Genomic DNA, 22779 nt, shown 5'->3' with positions numbered 1-22779 from the left:
CTTCTTTTTCTTCCTTCCTTTAGTGAGATAAGATCTTATTGTGTAGCCCAGGCCAGCCCTCTGTTTACCATTCTCTTTAGCATTCCTAGTGGGATAATTACTGGCATGTGTCGTAATTGGCTGGCTCTTATCTTTTTTACTTTTTGTGGTCTTGATGGAACTCAATGCTTTATGTACTATAAGTAACTTTTCCACCTCTAAGTCACAGATCTGACACTTCTTTGTTTTGCTTTTGTTATTGTTGCTTCAGTTTTTGAGAAATAATATCACTTTCTGGCCCAGGTTAGCCTTAAACTCATTGTGGTCTTTGTATTTGAGTGTTGAGATAACACTGTCGAGATTACAAATGAGTATTTGAACTGGGCATATTCTTTCAGGATTACAGGAAGTTTGTCACTCTTACAATAATTGCTTAATAATTGCAGAATTGTTGGTATGCCTTTTAAAATCTGAACATCTGCCCTGTATTTGGAGATGACTTTAGGCACAATTGAGTCCATTTTCACATAGAACATACCAGTCAAGTTTAAAAGATATAAAGGATCTCTGAATTAGCCAGGGCTCTATAGTGAGACTGTCTCAAAATTAAAAAAAAAAAAAAAGAAGTAAAGATTCCAAACATTTCGATGGAATGTATCTGGAAAACTGGGTTATAGCTTCTCTGTTTGCAGCATAGAAAATTGAACAAAATCTAGAGAAGTCATAATTGGCCAAAGTTTGCTTTTCTTCCTATCTTGTTTTTATTACCATATCATGTTCGTGGTCTACTATTATTATTATTATTTCAAATATACTTACTGAGCTGCAAAATAGATAATTAGCTATATTGCTTATTTATTTTATTTTATTTTATTTTTTGAGACAGGGTTTTTCTTTGTAGCCCTGACAGTCCTGGAATTGTATGTAGACCAGGCTGGCCTCTGCCTTTCAAGTGCTGGGATTAAAGTTGTGTGCCATATGACCAGCTATATTACTTTTTAGAATATATTCATCTATCAATCAGTCGTCTATCTTCTGTTTATTTTGGAACGTGGGAATGAAGCAAGGGCCTCGTACATATTAGGTAAACTCTGCCACTGAGCTGTATCAGAAGCTATCTTTTAATATTTTGATTCTGAGACACTGTTTCACTTCAGGCTGGGCTGTCCTATTAGTTTGCTGCCTTCTCATGCCTAGGCTTTCTATGTAGGTGGGACCAGAGCCCAGATTTGGTAAAAGGCCTGGCTATTTTTATACTCAAACATGTTAAAGTACAATGATGCCTAATAAAATTCTCCCCTTTAAGCTGACTAGTATACCAAAGTTTGACAAATGTGTACATTAGCGTTACTTCCAGAATAATAAAGGATATAATGTTTCCATCACTTTCTAAATATGTGTCTCACAAACCCTGAAAATGACTAATCATCTCTTCTATTATTGTATCTTTGCTTTATTAGAATGTCATTTGAATTAAAGCACACTGCATTCAGTTTTTTGTGTGTATTTATTTTTTGTTTTGTTTTGTTTTTTGTTTGTTTGGTTGGTTTTGTTTTTTGGGGTTTTTTTGTTTGTTTTTGTTTTGTTTTGTTTTGTTGTTTGTTTGTGTTTTTTGTTTTGATAAGGTCTCATAATGTAGGTTGTCCTGTCCTGGTGGAACTTACTATGGTGAACAAGTTTGTCCTGTTTTTTATTCCCCTATCATGGACTTGACCTTCACAAAAAATCAACCTGCTTTTGTCTTTCTAATGCTAGGGCTAGTGGTGTGTACCACCACATTGAGCCTACAGATCTGTTTTTTTCAGACAAGGTCTTACTAGGTAGCTCAGACTCACCTAGGACTTTCTGTGAAGACCAGGCTATCCATGAAGTACAGTGATCCTCCTGACTAGCTCCCAAATACTGGGGTTTATCAGATTCCTTTTAAATGAATGTTTTATGAGACTTAAGTCATTTCATATGAGCAGCGTTCCATTTTATTATCCAGTAGTGTTGCATTGTACTGATACATTACATTCTGTTTGTTTAGGTCCATCTGTTAGTGGACACTTGGATTATTTCCAAATTTTGGCTATTAGGAATAAAGCCACTTTAAATGTTTTCATATGGAAATATTCATGCACATGGTTTCATTTTGAGAGGTAAATATGAAGTAGAGTTGGTGACTCGAATGCTAAGTACAATCTTAGAAACTGTATAACATTCTCAAATGAGGTACTTCTATCTTATTTCCACCAGTGATGCAGACATTCACAGTTGCTATATATCTTCATTGTTTTTTTGGATGGTTGGTTAATATCTTTTTATGTATAAAAAGTATATCTTCTTTATATTCTGTCCTGTGCTCATTTGAAAAATGATTAGCCTTTTTCTTAATTTCTTAACATATTTTGGCTATGATTTTTTTTTTTCGTATTTGGACCAATTTGTGATTACCTTTGCACTTTTTTAACAGTCCGTTCAAAAGACACTACTAAGCTGTTGAATCGCTGCTTATCAGCGTTGTTTGAAAGTATGTTTTTGGGGAGGAGGATCTCATATCTTAAAAATTGTTCCTTAACATACGGTCACAAGGTTCTTTCTATTTCCTTTTTAAAGTTTTGGAATTTTGTTTTCAATCTTTTTCCTTTTTTTCCCATTTTGCATTATGTTGTAATGAATATGCAATTTGGTTTCAGTTCAGATGTGTTTTGCACGTTGAAAAGTAATTGATTCAGGCCATCTTTTCTCTTAATCATGCATGGATAACTCTGGACTATGTTGTTTGACTACTCCCAACTTCTTTCTTTTTCGAAATTGTTTCAATGTTTCTTATCCTTAGCCCAAACTTTACAGTCCACTTTACTACAAAGAAGCTGTGAGGATTTCCTGCAAATACCTTTGAATCTATGGCTTAATTTGGGGAATATATTTATTACTTATTGTTAGAATGTAGATACTACAGTTAACATTTATTTTAATATTAACCTTGTTAATATTAAATTCAGTGACCTTTAAAAGGACACATTGAGATTATTTATGTGGATGATGAATGACATCAACACAGAATGATAGGTTACCTTTTCATCTCTTTCCCTTGTATGCTCCTTTCTTGCACTATGCAGTAGTTGATTGAAGTAGCGAGAATGGACATCCTTGCCTTGTTCCTTGTTTTAAGATTAAAACTAGACAATTTTTATCACTAAGTAGCATCATAGATGTTCTTATTTAATCAATTTGAAGACTTTACCTTCCATTCCTACTTTTTAAAAAAATCATAAATGTTTTTGTCATAATTCAGTTTTTAAAAAAATCATAAATGGATATATCTTTTAATTTTATGTTCAGAATTTTATTGGTAATTTACATACATATATTTTAAGCAAGTACTTTATCACTGAGCTATATTCCCAACTATTAGGGTTCACTTTTTCATTTGGGTCTCCGGTAATCTGGAGTAGGCATGTACACACTGTAGCTAGGCATGTACACACTGTAGCAGATGCTGGCTTCTGCTCCTCACAAGATGATTCTCCTGGCTCCATCCTATGTACTGGGATTGCAGCCAGTCTCATTCTGATTAGCTTTATGTGGTGCTACAGGTTGAATCTGGGGCTTGGTGCTTGCTACATCTTTTTCTTTTCTTTTCTTTTTTTTTTTTTTTTTTGAGTTCTTTGAGAATTTAATAGAGTTTACTTTTATCATACTATTTTTTTTAAATGAAACTTTTATAGAATTGTTTTTACCAAATACAATACAGTTCTGACCATTGAGACATTTCTTTATTGGTCCCCAAGGTCAGATTTGCATTGATTTGCCAAAACACTGCTGCAATGCTTTATTTAAAACAGAAGAATATGTAAAGGTATACTCTGTGAAATTGTCAAAGAATAAAAAGTAATTGTTATGATATGACCTTTAGAATTCAGACTATGAAAAGTAGTTTTCATAAAAATATATAGAACTTACAAATGGAGGAGGAGAACCGTGAATCCCTGATCTTCTTACTGCCGCTCTCAAGTGCTGAGATCATAGGCATCCCAGGCTGTTGGAGTGCTTAAGGACACTTGCTCTTCTAAAGGGACCTGGGATCAATTCCAATTACCCACAGGACAGCTTTCAATCCAGGGGATCTGACGTCATTTTCAGGCCTCTGTTGAGACAAAGCCATGCAGAAAAATGGTGCACGGCAGAAAAAGACTCATACACATAAAGAAATTGAAGAAATTGAAAAATAAAAATTCTGACCTCGCCTGTACTATAAAACAAGCTATACTGTTTATGGTCATGTTCCTCTCTGAACAGTTAATAAGTAATGATGCTTAGTAATTTAATGAGATGGTAGTGGGGGAGCATGTTTAAGGAATTTGGAAGTTAATATAACACTGTAGTTAGTTGTGTGGTCACTTTAATCCAGAGTGAATCTCTAAATTTCTCTAGAGAAAGAGTAAAATATGAATATAATATATATGACTATAATATGACTGGAGAGATGGCTCAGTGGTTAAGAGTACCTGCTGCTCTGGCAGAAGACCTGGGTTTGGTTCCCAGCACCCAGTGGTAGCTCATCACCAGTTGGTTACAGAGGATGAGACACCCTTCTCTGGCCTCCAGCGGCACCAGGCATACATACAAATTTTGCTCAGTGGTTAAGAGTACCTGCTGCTCTGGCAGAAGACCTGGGTTTGGTTCCCAGCACCCAGTGGTAGCTCATCACCAGTTGGTTACAGAGGATGAGACACCCTTCTCTGGCCTCCAGCGGCACCAGGCATACATACAAATTTTGCACAGACAGACATAGAAAATATACCCATACAAATAAAGGGAAATCTAAAAAAGAGGTGACTATAAGATTTATATTTTTGGTTACACTTTAGTAGTGCTATTTCATTAGCTGGATGCTTGTCTAATCTAATTGGATTTTCATTGTCCCAACACTAAATCAGGAAGAAATTTGAACCAATCTCAAATACTATTAATACTAAATATGACTTAAATACTGGGACATATGCAACATTTGTGGTATTGCTTGGGGTCTTACCCTGTTACCACTAAATGTTATTTCTTCTTTTAAAGATTAATGTGTCATGGGAACTGATAGTTAAGACTTAACAAACTTTTCATGGAAACAAAGGCCTGCTGAGCTAGCTTGTCATTTGATAAGTCTTATTAAAAGTTTACCTTTCAAGAACTAGCAGTTATTATCCATCATGGCAAAAAGGTTGGACATTTTTCGATTTTCCTATCACAACAGTTGTCATGTAGTTCTCCTTAGAAGGACAAGGGTGTGAGCTAGCTCCTTTAGTTACATCCTGACACTGTTCCTCAAGAAGACATAAGTATGCTTGTGTATTTCTAGGCTGAGTCAAAGGCGTGATGCATTAACAATCTATGTTTAAATGTTTGTCACTACTTTTATCTCCAGTCCTATTAACTTCCAGTTAGATGCTATAATTTACATAGCATGTCTTTAATTTACATTGTGTACACATTAGGAGGCTTGCATTCATTCTAAAGCCAAATTATTATTTACAAGTTGACATAGGCTTCCATTTAGCATTGATTGTCTCTTGACTTACTGGCCATTGCATGTGTCATAGTTAGTTGATGCCAGAATTCTCTTGGAGGTGGGAAATCTGCCTCTTTTTAATATATAAATACAGATTTAAAGAAAAACTAAATATTTTTTGTGAGGAGCTGACTGAGTTTCTGTCAGAAATATTTATCATTTCTCCCTAATTTTCTCGTGTTCCTATCTCTTGTCCTTGGATCATTTTCTGCCAGACTTTATTCTTTGTTGGGCGCCTCCCTCCATGTACTTTCCCTCCTATTTGTACTTAGATAGGCAATAGATGTAGCAAGTTACTTCTCTAGTCCCAGCTTTTCTGTATCTGGAGAACAGGGAGAGATATTTGTCACACCTGCAAGTAATTACAACTGAAATATAAACTCCGTCTCTTTTGTATGAGCTACATTGAGTGCTTACTAAATATTAAATGGATGGAATTGCTATAATTACTGCCACATGGGAACTGAAACACCCCTTTTAAATGCATTGTTTATACAGCTGAGTTTCTAGCCCTTTACATACACTTCTGCAATTAGTATTGCAGTAATATTAGGATTAGTCATTTTAGTACCGTTTTTTACTTTTTGTTTTGAGATTATATTATTATAATATTATTATTATACCATTTCCTGGTTCTCTTTTCTCCATCAACTATTCTATATACCATTCCTTCTTCTCCTCTTTTCAGTCATGGCTTTTTTTTTTTTACATTAATTGTTGTTATGGGTATATATATATGTATATATATATATTGCTAAATACAACCTACACATTTCAGTATCTTTGAAAAAGAAATTAGATTTTTATGCTCATCTTCATGATATAAAATTTAATGAAAATAATTTCTCTAATTTATTCTGAATATTAGTATTTCTTATATACATATACAAAATATTTTAGTCCTTTTATTTTTGCCCTATACATTTAATTAAGTACGTTATAGAGACAGAACGTTATAGTTTAACAAAGGAAGTAATAAAACAAGAGTCAGGTTTGTTAAACTGGAGAAAAGTGTATTCCAAGGAGGATTAAGAGGGTAAGAAGAAAAATGCAAATGCAAGCTGGTTGTGGTGGAATCAACAGGCCTTTAATGCCAGCACTGGGGAGGCATAAGTAGGAAGAACAGAGTTCAAAGCCAGCATGGTCTATTTAGAACAGTGGTTCTCAACATTATGAACTAACCAGTACCCCGGAGCTCTTGACTCTAGCTGCATATATATCAAAAGATGGCCTAGTCGGCCATCACTGGAAAGAGAGGCCCATTGGACTTGCAAACTTTATATGCCCCAGTACAGGGGAACACCAGGGCCAAAAAGGGGGAGTGGGTGGGCAGGGGAGTGGGGGTGGGTGGATATGGGGGACTTTTGGTATAGCACTGGAAATGTAAATGAGCTAAATACCTAATTAAAAAAAAAAAAAAAGAACAGTGGTTCTCCACCTTCTTAATGCTGTGACCCTTTAATATAGATTCTTTTCTTTGCTACTGTTATGAATCATAGTATAAGTATCAGAAACACAGGATGTTGAATATACAACCACCAAAAAGTGTTGGGACCCGCAGGTTGAGAACCACTGATTTAGAGTTCTCAAGACAGCAATTTGGTGGTGGGGGGGTGGGGGTGGGGGTAGTTCATACCTTTAATCCTAGCACTCAGTGGTGGGTAGGTAGCTCCTGCCTTTAATTCTAGCACTCAGGCAGGCTGATCTCTTGAGTTTGAAGCTGTTTACAGGACAGCCAGGGCTTGTTATACAGAGAAACTCTGCCATGAAACAACAAAGAAAACCCCCAAAACCAAACAAACAGATACCCACAAATAACCAACACCATAAAACCCCACCAAACCCAAGAGAGTTCCAAGACAGCCAGGGCTACATAGAAACCTTGCCTTAAAAAACAAAATAGATAGATGTTTATAGTCTCACTTACATTATATTAAAGAACTTGCAGAGAGTCTGACTCAAAGACTGAGCAAAACTGGAAATGGTGATTAGGGTTAGTTAGTTGGTTTGTTTATCTGTTGTTTGTTTTTTCAGTAATTTGGTATTATTCAAACGATCATAGAATGTATGGCCGTTAACTAGTAAGCCTATTGTATTAACTAGTGTTATCTAATTTGAGATGAGAACTGTGGGCTGGAGATATCATCTGCTTTGAAAATTATAAGCTTTTAGTTTGAAGAATTAAGGTTTTACAGACATAATTTGAGCCACAGTAACATTAAATTCATGAAAAAAATTATTCTGTAGTCTTATGTATTTGTTATACTTTCTGGATTTCATTCAAGTTTATTTTCATTCCTATCTTAATACCTTTCAAATGCAGTGGATTTTAATTTACCTTGTTAAAGCTCTTCTTCAAAACATTGAACTTCATACTCTCCTTTACAGCTGTAGAGTTATGTCGAATTTTATGTGTTTTTTTCTGTTTTTTTTTTTTCTTTTGTCATCGCTGGTGGTGGTGGCTGTGCTTATTTGTTTGTTTTCTGTTTTTGTTTTTTCCAATGCTCCAGATGGGACTTGGAGCCTTACTTACTTACATTACAGACTTTCTCTATTACTGAGTACAGCACTAGGTTACTGTTGCCAGGGTGGGTTTTTGTGGTGGCTGGTTTTCTTTGTCTTTTAAACTTTTCAAGAGAGACTCACTTTGTAGCTCAGTGTAGCCTAGAGAATTGATGATTTGTGTGTGTGTGTGTGTGTGTGTGTGTGTGTGTGTTGGGGGAGGGTGAGGTTATGCACCCATACTTACCCACACACATACACACCATGGAACACGTGTGGAGAAAGACAATAACTTCCACCATATGAGTCCTAGGTATTCACTCAGTGTGTGAGTCAGGCTTCATGGCACGTGCCTTTACTTACTTCGATGTCCCACCAGCCTTTCCAAGGGTTTTGATAGGACAGTTTCTTAGTAAGTTAGGCTCCTTTGTATTTATGGGAACTGCTGTGCTTACTGCATTTAAGTACTCCGAAGTTTGCTGAGTAAATGAAAAATAAACACTAGCCAAGTGACATTTTTGTAAAAGAGAAAAGAATGGTTCCTCTTTCAATGCCATTTAAGAAAATTAGGAGCATTCTATTCCTATACAATTTAAAGGCATTTGAAATTTAAAAATTAGAAAACTACAGAAGGATTTCATGAACCTATTACCATACTGTCGAGGGCAGATGAAATTGCTGAAGAGTTATTTGACCCATGGAGAAACATCAGATATTATTGCCACATTGTACACTTCTGTTTTAGGGTTTTTTGTTTGTTTGTTTTGTTTTTTGATGCTACTTTGATAATAAACTCTCAACCAGCAGTGACAGTATTTTCCTCAAATAATACATATCAGTATTCAGGGAGTTCTTTCTTTTTTATGGTTTTATTTTAGGCTCAGAAATTTTATTTGGGTTAGGAGCTTTGTCAATCTAAACAACTGAACATTATAGGGTAACTCAATTAAGTTTACTATTTAAAGTGTAGTAAGAACAGACCACCGCATGTTGCCCTGTAATCTAACCAAAACAGATTTATTGTTTTCACAGAGTGAGGGAGTAAACTTGTGGAAGCATGGAAGGCCTCTGAGACATGGGCCAGGTTAATAACATTTGGCTTAAACTAAAGAATTCTCAAGGTTTAAAGGAAGCCCGAACGGTTCTAAATTGGTGGTTGTTTTCTGAGGCAAATTAGGAAAATGGAGAATTATCTGGGGATTGGGTGTTATTAAGCAAAAGCAGTTTAGAAGTTAGATATTTCTCTCTTGTAAGAAATGAAAATAGCAAACAGGTCTGGGTGCGCGCGATTGGTAAGAAATCAATAATGGTCAAGGAGTGGGGAGTAGTTAATGATATTTTAGAACTACTGTATAACCATGGGGAAAGCAGTGTCTCTTGGTAACTTCGCAGCTGGCTTTATCTGTGCCTGTCCTCCCAAGTTTGATTGATTTTTAGGGCTTTTGTTGTATTTTTCAGTTCTCACTGATTGATTTGTTCAGTCCTCGATAGCTTTGACTATTTTAAAGTGGAGTCTTGTACATCTTTTAAATAAACACAGGTCACGATTTGTCATTAATGTTATTTTGAAGCCTTTTTTTTGGGGGGGGGGCAGTTCTTGATCTGCTGAGTTGAAAACCTTTTGGAGGGGATAGGCTAGAAGCATTTTGTAGTTGTCGCTTCAAGGTTCCACACCTGTGGGAATTTTTAATATAAACTAAAAAATGAATACACTAGTTTAGAGGTCTAGCAGCTCTGCTGTGGTCTTTGTGGAATAGTCTTTGGTAGTCTTTGGGTCTCAGCCTCCTTCCCACTGGAAGCCAGTTTAGCAGAAGCCAGGATCTCTGGTAATTGTGTTAATTGTCTGGCAGATGGAGATAAGATGTAGACCAGGGAGTGGGGAGGTTTGGTGGGGTAGGGGGAGGGAGGGTGGGGACGTCCTGCTAGGGAGAGGAGGTATGGGCTGTAGAAAGGTCAGAGGGTGAAGGAGGAGCAGGATTAAATCTAGAGTGTTAAAAAAAAGGATTAACTAAAATTAAATATATATGTGTCTTTTTAGGACCACAGTAGTTGCTTTTTAAAAGTGCAAAGTGAAATCATAGTGAAATCATAAAATCCATTCTTTTTTTTGAGATGGGGGTTTTTCTGTGTAGCCTTGGCTATTCTGGAACTCACTTTATAGACCAGGCTGGCCTGGAACTCAACAGAGCTCCACTCACCTCTGTCTCCCAAATGCTATTAAGGACCTGTGCCACCACCATCAGCTCCTTTCCTTTTTTGTATCCCCTATATCTCCTTGAAGTGAGATTTTATGAAAAGGCAAGTGATTTTAGACTGCCTTCAATGTTAATTATAATATTGATGAGCTGAAATTGCGGAAGCTAAAGGAATCACTAGGGGTAATGGATATCAGTATAGTAAACTGGGCGAAGCTTAGTTGAAAACTGAACAGGTTGCCTATGGCAATGTCATATGGCTTCCTTTGTACTTATTTGTGTGTATGTATGTGTAAGCAAACTGAAGTTCTATACAGTTTACCACTTGTGTGTCTATCTCCACTATTAATGAAGAATTTTCATCTCTACAAGGGCCTTTTTATAATAGGACCATTTCTACCTAATCATTAACCCTGAGCCTGGTCGATTACTAATCTTAATACAGTGGTGGTCATTTAGTATCATAAAGGATTGATTTTAGGACCCTCCTCCAGTGATGCCTAAATTAATGAATGCTCCAAGTCCTTCTATGACACCGAGGTGCTATGGTTATAAGGTAGTAATAGAGATTTTAACTAGTGTGTGAAAGGCCCTGGACTTAACCGTCAGCGCTTCAAGAAGTAAAAGAAAATGACAAATAGTATTGATAGAGCTTACATATCATGTTTCATATATTTAAAATTACCTTTAGATTATTAATAATACTTACAAACTGTCATGGAAATGTGTTCATTTGTGTTCTGCCGAGTTTTGGGATGTTCTTATATGCTGTCTATCAACCCCGAGTCATATGAATAGCTTCTCAATATTTTCTCCCAATCTGTAGGTTGTTTTTCTCTGTCATTTTTTATTGTTGTGCAGAAACTCTTTTAAATTTGAGATAATGATTTACTGTTATTTTTGATTCCTATGGTTTTAGGGTTAGAAAAACATCCATGCCCACTGAAATTCTGTTATATTCTCTGTGTCTATATTTATGCCAATGCTGTGTTGTTTTGATTATTGTAGCTTTGGAATATATTTTGAAATAACATTTTGTTCCTTTGGTTGAACACATGTTTGATCATTTGGAGCCCTGGCTTCATACAATTTTGTGATTTTCTTCTATTCCTAAGAAAATTGTTTTTATGTTATTAGGAATTTTATTTAAACAGATTGCTTTATATATTATGGATATTTAACTATATTCTTCAGACATTCTGTATTATTTAACCATATAATTGAGGCAGTCTACATTAGAAACTTTCATATACTGACTGAAAGAGACTACATGGTAGTCTAGATGTATCTTTATCATAACAATATCATTTCTTTCATATGAATTTTTAGAGATAAGATTGTTGGATTATGTAGTACTTCGTTTATCATATTTTGAAGAACCTGTATAGTATTCTGGAAAATGATAGTATCATTTACATTTTCACTCTTAACACATATTCTTAACACTTACTTAGTGCGTGCTTGCTTGCTTGCGTGCATGTTTATGTTCATGATGTATATCAGTCAAAGGATAATTTTCAGACATTAGTGTTTTCTTTTTAATGGATTTTTAAAATTGAGCTAAAATCTTCAAGCATTATAGCAAGCACCTTTATCCTACAGACCTGAACATTTTTTTTTCTTGTTGTTATTTTTGACATCTTCATTTGAGAAATGTCTCTTCAGGTTCATTACCCGTTTTAAAAAATTGTTAAGTTCTTTGAATTCCTTGTAATCCTTGTGACTTGAGTACTAGCCTCATCAGCTGTGTGATGTGCACAGACTTTCTCTTAATCTGTGGGAGAACTCTTCATTTTGTTGTGGACTGTGCTATAGGATTGTTTTTATTGTTGTTTTGATGAAATCTCATTTCTTCTTGATTTTTTGTTATATATGTTTTTGAGTGGTATACAAACTACTTTTTTAGGGGCTTTATACTTTACGGGCTTATATATAACTCTTTGACCACGTTAAGTTGATTTTTGTATTTGGTATGTATGATATCATTATTTTGCATGTGGGTATCCTGTTTTTTCAATAACATGTAGTGACATATTTATCCTTTCTTCATTGTTTCATCTTTGAATATTTATGGAGTGCCAATTTATGTTAAATCTTTATTATTGGACATCCTATTCTTTTATGGTGATCATTGTATGATTTCTATGCTAGAATCATGCCATTTGTAATAGCTTTATAATGTATTTGGATTGAATCAGGGAACATAATGGTTTATGCTTTGTTCTTTCTGTTCTAAAATCCTTTGAGTGTTTGGAAATTTTATATTTCCATTTGGATTAAGGATTATTTTCTATTTCTCTGAGAAATGTCATTGTAAGTTTTACAGTTATTTATATGGCTATAAATAGCTTTGAATTTTATGATCATGTTTATTATCAAGTAGGTGACTACATAAAAAAGGATTCAACTATATACTGCTTACAGATTCATTGTAACTCTAATAAATTTTATAGCCAAAAAATATATTCCATGCATAGAGAAACCTAAACAGAATAGGAGTAACTGCATGTTAGACAAAATAGACTTTAAATAGAAAATTCTAGGAAGAGAAAAAAATGGATGCACACTAAAAATAATGTATAAATATTCAGTATGTATGTGTATGGTATATTCAAAATAACTTAATTTTATTACTAGTCCTGATTCTCATCCCCACTATATTTCATAATTTATATGTAAATAATCCAAGCAGTTTTGTATAACAATTAGTCCACCTGTAAGTGGAATAATCATACCATACTTACCTTATACTGCTAATGTAGTTTGGAAAGAAGATTATAGCAATACCTATTAACACCTATTACACAACCTATTATACCCCAGGGAACTGAAAAAGATAATAAAGCAACTCTAAACTGGTCAGAATTGGAAATGATAAAGAACAGAAATAAATAAAATGAAATGACAACAAAAACAGCACAGATGATCAAGTTAGTAATGGTTGTTTATGCCTGTAAATTTTCTATTTGATGATTTCATCCATGTTTATTTTATGAAATAATGTATGTTTGCCAGTTGTAAATTCCCAACAACTGCTATTTTCACGTTTTGTGCAGTGTTTGGACATTTGTTCTGCTTTGTTTTGTTTGTGACATGCTGAGTTTAATTAGTGTTGCCATGAACATGGGGGAGGGATTCTTTACAGGAGCATGATAAATGTGCCATGCCTAGTCCATTGAGGAAAATACCCCCCTTTCCCCTTGTGACTTTTCACTGCCAATAGCTCTTCAGACAGTGGTGGAATATCATGAGTTCCTCTCCATCCATGATAGAAGGTTAGCAGGTCAAGCTTTTGGCAGGTTAAAAGTTAATGCTTAAAAAGGTATTGCCGAAGCCTCAGCATAATTAAAAAAGAGGAAAGGTTCAAAACAGAGATGAGAGAAATTACAACTCATGACACAGAAATGCAAAATTCCTAACAACTATACAACAACAAATTGGATAGTCTACACGACAGTGAACAACTATATAGCACAGCTTAGATAGTATGGAAGAAACAAAGATTTATCAAAAAAAAAAAAAATACAAGCTACAAAAAAAGTCAATCAGGAAGGGGCAGAAGCTCTGAACAGAATTGTAACAAGAAATTTCATTAATAACTGAAAGTCTCCTAATCGCTCCATTGCTGAATTCCATCAAATTGCTAAAGGGGAACTAATTCAATTACTTTTCAAACTTGTGAAAATGGAGGGAGATAATGCTTCCAGCCACCTTGAGAGCCACCATTACCTTGATGATAAAATCAAAGACACTGTCAGTATTCTTCATGGACATAGATAACAAAAATCAAGCAAAATGTTAGCAGTCCTCACTCCACAGCACAATGAAAGATCGTAAAACATAATCAAGTGCAGTTTGTTTCCATGATGTAAGAATTTATCAACACAGGGAAATTAATGACCACGATACAGCATTGATAAAATGAAGGGGAAAATATAGTACTTGCTCATCTCTAATAGTACAGAAAAGCATTTGATAATTCACCATCCATTGGTGATAACAGCACTAATTATTATAATATGCCAGTGTAGCAAAAGCCATATATTTCAAACACATGGCTAATATACTCGTTGGTGTGTACTGTGGTTTTTCATTTAGGATTAGGAACAAAACAAGGATGCCTTCTCTATCTACATCTGTCTGCCTGAATATTGGATATTCTCATCAAATTGATTGCAAAAGTAAAAAAAAAAATAATACATCTGTCTATGAAGAGAAAATGACATAGTTGTTGAGCACACCACGCCCCCTGAAAAAACTGCATCAAAAAGCATTTAAAACTAATAATATGATTTCAGTCATGTTTCCAGGTTACACAAGCAACACATGAAAACCTCTAATGTTTTTTCTGTACCCTAATGATGGACTAGCTGAAAGCTAAATTATGAAAACAATCCTATTTATGATATCAAACAATAGCATATACAACAATAAACTAAGAAAATGAAAATTCTCTTTGATTGAAAGCTGAAACATGATGTTTTAAACTGATTATATAAATCAAAGAGTATATACATAAATGGAAAGACGTCTGGGTTCATTGATTGGCAATTTTTTCTATCTCCACCTGATCCTCAAAGAGTTTGTTTAATTAGGTTTTTTGTTTGTTTGTTTATTTAAATTTCCTGCTGCTAATTTTTTAGTACTTATATTTGTCCTGCAAGCAGCAATCTTTTTTTTTTTTAACGGAGGTGTTTCTTTGACCCCCAAGCCATATTTAGCATGTGGGGAGCTATTTTTGCTTGTCACACTCAGTGCTGGTAATGCTATTAGTGTCTAGTGGGTAGAGGCTAAGGTTGCTGCTAGCACCTTACAATGAACAGACCCACCCCTGTCACATAGAAATATCCAGCCCAAAGTGTCAGTTGTTCCTCAGTTGAAAACCATACATTAAAACAAAAAAACAAAACAAAACAAAACAAAAAAACCCAAAAACATAACTTTCCTCTGTGCGGCTGCAAAAAAACCACAAACAAACAAACAAACAAAAAACCAAAAAAATAAAAACCACAAATTAAAGTTTTTGAATCAGCATTCAGAAATTCAAAGCATTAGGAAATGTTTGCTTGGGAAAGCAGCAGGCCTACTCAGTCTTTTCTTAGAGTTGGAGAAATGTCTGTTTGGTGGGATAGGGAATGGCTACTAAAAAGTACTTCTTACCTAGAATTTGTTCTCACTCACTGTTATTTTTAACCTTTATTCATTTACTCATTGTCTTACAATATTTAAGTGCTCATCTCTAATATGTTCTAAGGATTTGCTTTCAGAGTTTCCTGCTAAGACATTCATCATTAATGTTTTTGTGATTTTACCAGTTTAAAGTGGCCAGTAGTTATAACTTTTCCTGAAAGGGAGACTTCAGAGCTCCTAATAGAGTGGGGCACTAAGGGTTTCATATTTTTAGTGTGGCACCGTTCTAATTATCCGACTCTAGCTGAAACTGAACTCTTGCCTTCATTTTGTAGTGCTTGAACATAGACATGTTACTGTTTGTTCCATACAGTGTTTGCAGGGTGGTACAATGTCTTTTCACCACAGGGTCAATTTCAATATACAGAGATTCTATGTTATGATTAAAATAACCATGTGAGTTACTCAGTATTAGTGTGTAACAAAGATCAGAAGGACTTACACACACACACACACACACACACACACACGGTTGAGAATCCTTACATTAGAACCAAGTTCTCTATTTTAGAAGTGACCAGAATCTAGGTGTTATTTGTTGAATTGTTCGACTTATGTTACATTCTTCATGAATTTTTAAAAAAAATTACTTATTTATTTATTCATTTATATGCTGGTGGGGGCAAGATTTAAGATGATCACATAGGATGTAAATAAAGCCTCAAAAGTTCAGTAATAAAAACTTGTGGGGAAAACTCTATAGGTAGAATCCAAAAGTTGAAAACTGATAAGCTCAAAGGGATTTCCTCTTTCTTTCTTTCTTTCTTTCTTTCTTTCTTTCTTTCTTTCTTTCTTTCTTTCTTTCCTTCCTTCCTTCCTTCCTTCCTTCCTTCCTTCCTTCCTTCCTTCCGTCTGCCCCCCCTCTCTCTTTCTTGCTTGCTCACTCGCTGCTTAACACCTATGTAGTATCATAGAATGAGAAAAAGAGAATGTGCTTGATAAATTGTAGGAAGCCAGAGTATCGAGTCTCCAAGACCTAACAGAACAGTATTGTTAGTACTCTTGAATTTAGAAAATAATGAAATGTATAAGAAAATTTAGATGTCTCATTATGTAGAATTAAGTTTGTCAGCTCTACCATTTTGTTTCATTTTAATAGTCATAATTGCTTACAATAAGTTTCACTTTCTGATTTTAAGATGTATTCTCCTATTTGATTTTACTTGCAGTGAATATCACCTCAGCCAGGCAATTAACCGGATGTAGTCGCTTCAGCCATGTTTTCCCCTCATCTGCTTACCAGCACATTAAGATGCATAAGAGAATTCTGGGACACTTATCTTCTGTCTACTGTGTAGCCTTTGATCGAAGCGGGAGGCGAATTTTTACAGTGAGTTAAAAATTTATGATATGTAGCATTATACATTTACAACTGAAGCAAGACTCCATGCTATCCAATATATTATGTTTTATAAGTGACTTACTCTATTTGGACATAATTGATACAAAAAAGTCGGGTTAAAATTGAAAATAATGTCTCATTTTATATAAATAGAGGGTGTTCTATGGTAGCCACTATCATTTGGGAAATTTAATTCAAAAAATTAGGTCCTTAGAAGTCTATATAAAATCAAGATGGTTAGTTTAGATGAAACAAATAAACTGGTTTATTCAGTTCAGCAGGTATTTATTAAAAGACATTTTCCATTTATATTTGCTTCAGGTTTGGCTTTAGTGATTACATAACCTTCAGAATTGAATGGTTGAACTAAACTGCACATTCCTGAAGATTACACTTGCATTATACATATTTCTTTGATTTTAGGGCTGGTTATTTTTAAAATTTCCCAATTTTAAGTTTTACTTACTAAGTCATATTCTTTGCTTTTGTGTAAAATCTATAGTATATTAATATGTCTAAAAATATGAATGTGATTGCTTCACTGCTGTTAATGCAGAGGTGAGAGAAGTAGCAAATTTTAATTTTCTATTTATATCCTACAACAAAGGAAGTGCTTTATAGTTTGAGAAATTATAACTCCTTCGATTGTATTATAGGCTTGTCGGCTGATGATTTATGTCCCTAGCTATGATGACTTGACAATGCTGCATGTCATCTTTTAATAAATAGATAATTATTATACCATATTCAAATAGAATTCATTCTTCTATATTTGAAGCTCACTTGGAATTCTTAAAGGGAAGAGTAACATAAAATTTTTCACTTGGGATTATTAATGGCCTCAGGTTTCCAAAGAAATCAATGTACACGATAGACCAAACTTTGAAATATTTGTAGAAAAACTATTAAGACAATTAAGCCATGCCTACTAGGCATATAGAAAGGAACAGTGGCAGAAATTCTTAATAGCTATTCATTTAAAAATAATCATAAAATATTTAAAATGTCTTTAGGATTATTAGTTTAAAGACTTTGGCACAAATGCTACTGTTAGTTTGTAGAATACTGAGTCAGTTCTGTCATTTAGACAATCATTATATTTTTGTAATGAGCGTACATTATATTTTTCCTTCATAAAAATACTCCTTTGTATTTTCCCCCTTCTTGGTATAAATGGTGCATTTCTGTTTCCTTCTAAGTCTGTCTTTTGTGTCCTTGTAGGGTTCAGATGACTGTTTGGTGAAAATCTGGGCAACAGATGATGGACGCCTCCTTGCCACACTGCGAGGGCACTCTGCTGAAATCTCCGACATGGCTGTTAATTATGAAAATACTCTCATTGCTGCAGGCAGCTGTGATAAAGTTGTGAGAGTATGGTGTCTTCGTACTTGTGCACCAGTTGCTGTCCTTCAGGGACATTCAGCTTCTATTACTTCCATACAGGTGAGAATAATGATAAGCTCTCTGCCAGGTTAATAAAGCTGAGAATTTTCTCATTTGTATAATGGAGATATGATATTTTACATGGACATAGATTACATGGACAAAAGCGGGAAGAATGGCAACAGAAAGAATGCTCTCATAGAGCTTTGTTTCACTTCTGCAGACAGATATGTTTAATTTGTTTCCTTTTATATAAACCTGTGCCTTTAGAAATAAATAAAAAACATGATGAAGGTTCTTCAAATCCAGAATGAGACATCTTATGTGTATATGTGAAGAAGGGATTAAATTTGCAAATGCCTGCCTGCACAGTTAATACCTGTTAATCAGGATATAAACAAGTTCTAACATGAATATTGGCATACTCTGTTAATATTTAATTCAAGATTTATACCAGATTTAATATGTGTGTGTGTAGTTTTAATATTATGAAGATTTTATATTTTTAGTCTCAGTGATTTTTTTTTGTTTGTTTGTTTCACCTTAGTATGTGATGTAAAATAGGTTGTCCATATATTACTTTGACCAGATCTTGGTAGTAAAAGGCCTTGATATCTTAAAAGCCCTTGCTCTTAACAAAACTAAGCTGAAGTTTTACATTTACTGTTCTGTTTTTCTCAAGAGAAAACCAAAAATTCTTATTAGACTTTTACATGTAGATAAAAGACAATACTTTTGAATGAAGTCATTACTTATATTTATTATTTGCTATTTTAGTACCATGTCACTTATTTATAGGGATCTAGCAGAAGGCATGCTCATACTGCATAGAGTTAAAACTTTGAATTAAAATTTTCATTAGTTAAGGTTATCATGTTTCATTAGTTAAGGTTAGAGTGTTTTGAGCCCTGCTCTTGCTCTATAGTCTTGAATTTTGAAAATCTCACTCTTGTGCTTATTTACATCATTTGACACTGTGCTTTTGAATTCCGCTGTAGGTTGATTAACCTGATAACTCAAATCTCCTCATCTTGGGCCCATCTTATAGCTGTATATTTGCTTATTCAGCTGTGTACTTACCATCATTGCATGAATGTCTACTAGATGTCTCAAACTCACCATACTCAAAATTTAACTCATTTTCCTATTCAAATTTAATTCCACCAAAGCTTTCCCCACCTGTGTAAGTCATTTTTCGGTCACAAATAAAATGCCTTAAAAGGTATTACTTATGAAGTAAAGAGGGTTTATTTAGCTCACAATAACAGCGATAAAGTTGGAATCTATATTGCAAGCTCTGCAACTACTCCTGTCTATATGACTTCATGCTGTAAATAATACAGGCAGAAGTATGCTAACATAAAAAAATGAATCATGGCTGAGGTATGTTTGCATAAAAGCTAAAATCATCCTGCAGGAAGACACATAAGCACAGTGGAGGTGGGTATAGTCCCTTGAAGGCATACCCTCAGGAGTCCCTAGACTTCCCCTGGTGACCCTCCTCAGAAAGATTTCATCATCTTTAATAACCTACCCTGTAGACCAAACCTTTAATATGTGGATCTTTGTGGAGACACACAACATCCTAACTACAATAACACCTAAACATAGGATGATCTCATGATTGTAATTAATGTTTATATTTTTCCTATTAGTCTAATCTGTCCTCATGTCATATTTGTTCTACTTCTGAAAAATGCAATCAGAATCATTAACATTCTCATGAATTACATCTGTACTATGCTGTTTAGAGCCACTAACATCTGTGGCTAGATTATTGAACTAGAATTCTCTTTGATTTTCATCTCTGAACTCTCTTGTGCTAGTCTAGATTCTACATATTATACAGATGATTGTACAATAGAAGTTAAGTCTTATCAGTAGTACTCAGAGCCCTTACTAGCTCCCATTCTACAGGTTAGAGGCAGCAAGACTCTAGACATTTTCAGCCTCTAAGCTTGCCTTGACTACATATACTATTATTTGCTTTTCCTTTTTACTGTTTTAGCTACTGATAAATTCCTATCCTTCTTCTCCTTCTCCTTTTCTTCTTCCTTCTCCTCATTCCCCCTTCTCTTCCTCCTCTTCTTCCTATCTCAGCTTTCTATGTCATATATCTGATTTTTCTCCTCCTATTTTCTTATTTTCTTTCTTTGGAGTGGCCCCTAGATACTCACGTACTTGCCCACTTTATAAGTAATCTGCAAATCTTATCTTCTAAAGAAGACCATCTCTCTGATTTTGTCATTATATTTAGCATAACAGTCTGTATCTTATTACTGTTTTTTTAATTTATTGTTTTTTTTTTAATTTTATATAGAAGTATTGCGTTTATATTATTTCTGCCCCTTCCTTCCTCCCCAACCCCTCCTGTGCCACCTGGTCAAATTTGAAACCTATTTTTTTATTATTATGATTATATCTATACACATATGTATACAATCTTCTGAGTACATCTAGTGTTGCTCATATATGCTTATCTCTAGAGAAATTTATTCTCCCTGCCTCAATAGCCATTGATTGCATGTAGCTCTTCATCTAGGGGTGAGGCCTTGTGAAGTTTTAGCTACCCACATTGGCATGGCATTTTGTCCACAGTAGTAATTATCCATTGACAGTCTATATTATTTACTATAACTTATTAGCTATCTTTTCATTCACAGTATACTATCCCTCCAGTTTATTTCCTTTATTTTATGAATACATAACATTAACCTGAAATGATATATTAGTAGTGGTTGCCACCAAATGATAGAATTTCAGATTCTTTTTATGCAGTATAGTTTTGCTCAATATTCTCTATGTATCAATTGGTATGTTAGAAATATATGTCCTTTCTTTCATGCCAGGCATCATGGCACATGCCTTTAATCCTAGAAGGTAGAAGTATGAGGATCTCTGAGTTTAAGGCCAGGTTCTTCTATATAGCAATATCCAGGACAGCCAACACTAGAGAGTCCCTGTCTCAAAAAGAAATATATTTGCTTTTTTTCAACAACCTGTAACACTATTTGTCAAATAAAATAATGTAACTAATATATAGCAGCATGTCAACATGTGATTGTTAAAGCAATTTAAATGTATAACTATAAATTTAAATTTCAGAATTTCTTGAGATAGTAAAGTTCTTATTGTTCATGTTTTCACTCCTATGAATTGCTAATCAGCAGCAAATTCGCAGACAAGTTGGTAAATATTTTAGATTTCCCAGGGCATACAGTTTTTGGCAAATCACTCACGTTTATTTTTACAAGTGACAAAATACCCATAGACAGTATAAGGTTACTGTGTTCCATTAAATTTTATTTACATAAAGAGTCAGCAAACTGGATGTCATATATGGGCCATAATTTATTGACTCTTGATATAGACTGTATATTAGCCATTGCAATACAGTTTTCTTTATCTGAGGATTGAAACTATTAAAAGGCATGTTACATAAAACTTATTTTTTAATCTATTCGGTACTAATAGATAATATTAATTGACAATGTTCATTTCAAACATAAGGCCTTAGATTGAACTAATTAAATTAACCTTAATATGTATAATGATTTATTTATTTTTATTTGAGCTCAAGACATCAGTCTCATATATATATTAATCCTTAATTATTATCTCAATGGAAATTATTATTTTCACTTGGGATTTTTCTATTCTGGTATTAAGGATTATACTCAGGGCCATGTGCATGTTAGGCAAGTGTTCTACCATCGAGTTATATTTCCAGCCCCTCATTTATGATTTTGAAATTCATAACCTTACTGGAAAATCTGGTCTGGTTTTAAACATTTTCCTATGGCTTAGCTATCTTGGAGACAGATGGTCCCTTCCTTTTCTATGATTCTTTTCTGAGGACATATAAAATGCCCAGGGTCAGAGCCAGAGAAGTGTACTAGAGTTGATGCACCTAACCCTCAAGAGACTTGAGGCCCCAGGGAGTTTAGAGGTCAGGTGGGGTGGGGGTGGGGATAGGGACATCCTCTTGGAGACAGGATAGTGGGCAGGAGGTGTGGGATGTGGAACAGTGGAAGGGTGAACGGTGGGGGGGTGGTGGTGGTGATAAAATATGGAGTGTAAAAATAAATGAATGAATGAATGAATGAATGAAAAAAAAAAGGACTGTGGTCCATTTAGGAGAGTCATGATTATTTAAATTGCCAACTCACCTAAGTGTATTTTATCTTAATCTGTTCATACTGCAATGATAGTAATAAAGACTTAATATATTTAATTTTATCTAAGAAAACAATTGAAAATGGTTTCAATTTGAAAAAGACAAAACCACCTGCGCATGGTGACATAACCCTGGAATCCCAGCATTCTAGAGGCAGAGGTAGGATAGCAGCAGCAAGTGCAGAACCAGCCTGTCGACATAGGAAGCTATAAACCAGTAGAATTAGATAGCAAAACCTGATCTCAAGAGAAAAAGCCACAGTTTTTTTCCTTAGTAGGAGCATATATTTGCTGCATTTGTTGTAATTTAACATAGTAATGATGTGTGAATCCATTCTCCATTAAACTATCCTAAAAGTATTATGTTAAATTATTTAAAACAGCTAGCACTGAGATATTTTAGCATCAAATATTGTTTTCATTTTAAGATTTTATTTCTAGAAGTATTATGTGTATATGTGTGC

At 34.4% G+C, this 22779-nt stretch overlaps 1 protein-coding gene across 2 annotated transcripts in view; it reads left to right on the top strand.

The window, feature by feature from the left end:
• Brwd3 (bromodomain and WD repeat domain containing 3) overlaps positions 1 to 22779 on the top strand; it is a 98518-nt gene that overhangs the window by 12182 nt on the left and 63557 nt on the right. For both annotated transcript variants that reach the window (NM_001081477.2, XM_006528114.3), the window contains exons 7-8: positions 16584 to 16744; positions 17978 to 18199. In NM_001081477.2, the coding sequence (NP_001074946.1) occupies positions 16584 to 16744; positions 17978 to 18199 (383 nt within the window). The remainder of the gene's footprint in view (positions 1 to 16583; positions 16745 to 17977; positions 18200 to 22779) is intronic.

This window comes from Mus musculus, chromosome X (genome assembly GCF_000001635.26).
Source record: "Mus musculus strain C57BL/6J chromosome X, GRCm38.p6 C57BL/6J".
NCBI lineage: Eukaryota > Metazoa > Chordata > Mammalia > Rodentia > Muridae > Mus > Mus musculus.
The sequence above is the reverse complement of the archived record's forward strand: the minus strand, read 5'-3'. Positions and strand labels throughout refer to the sequence as shown.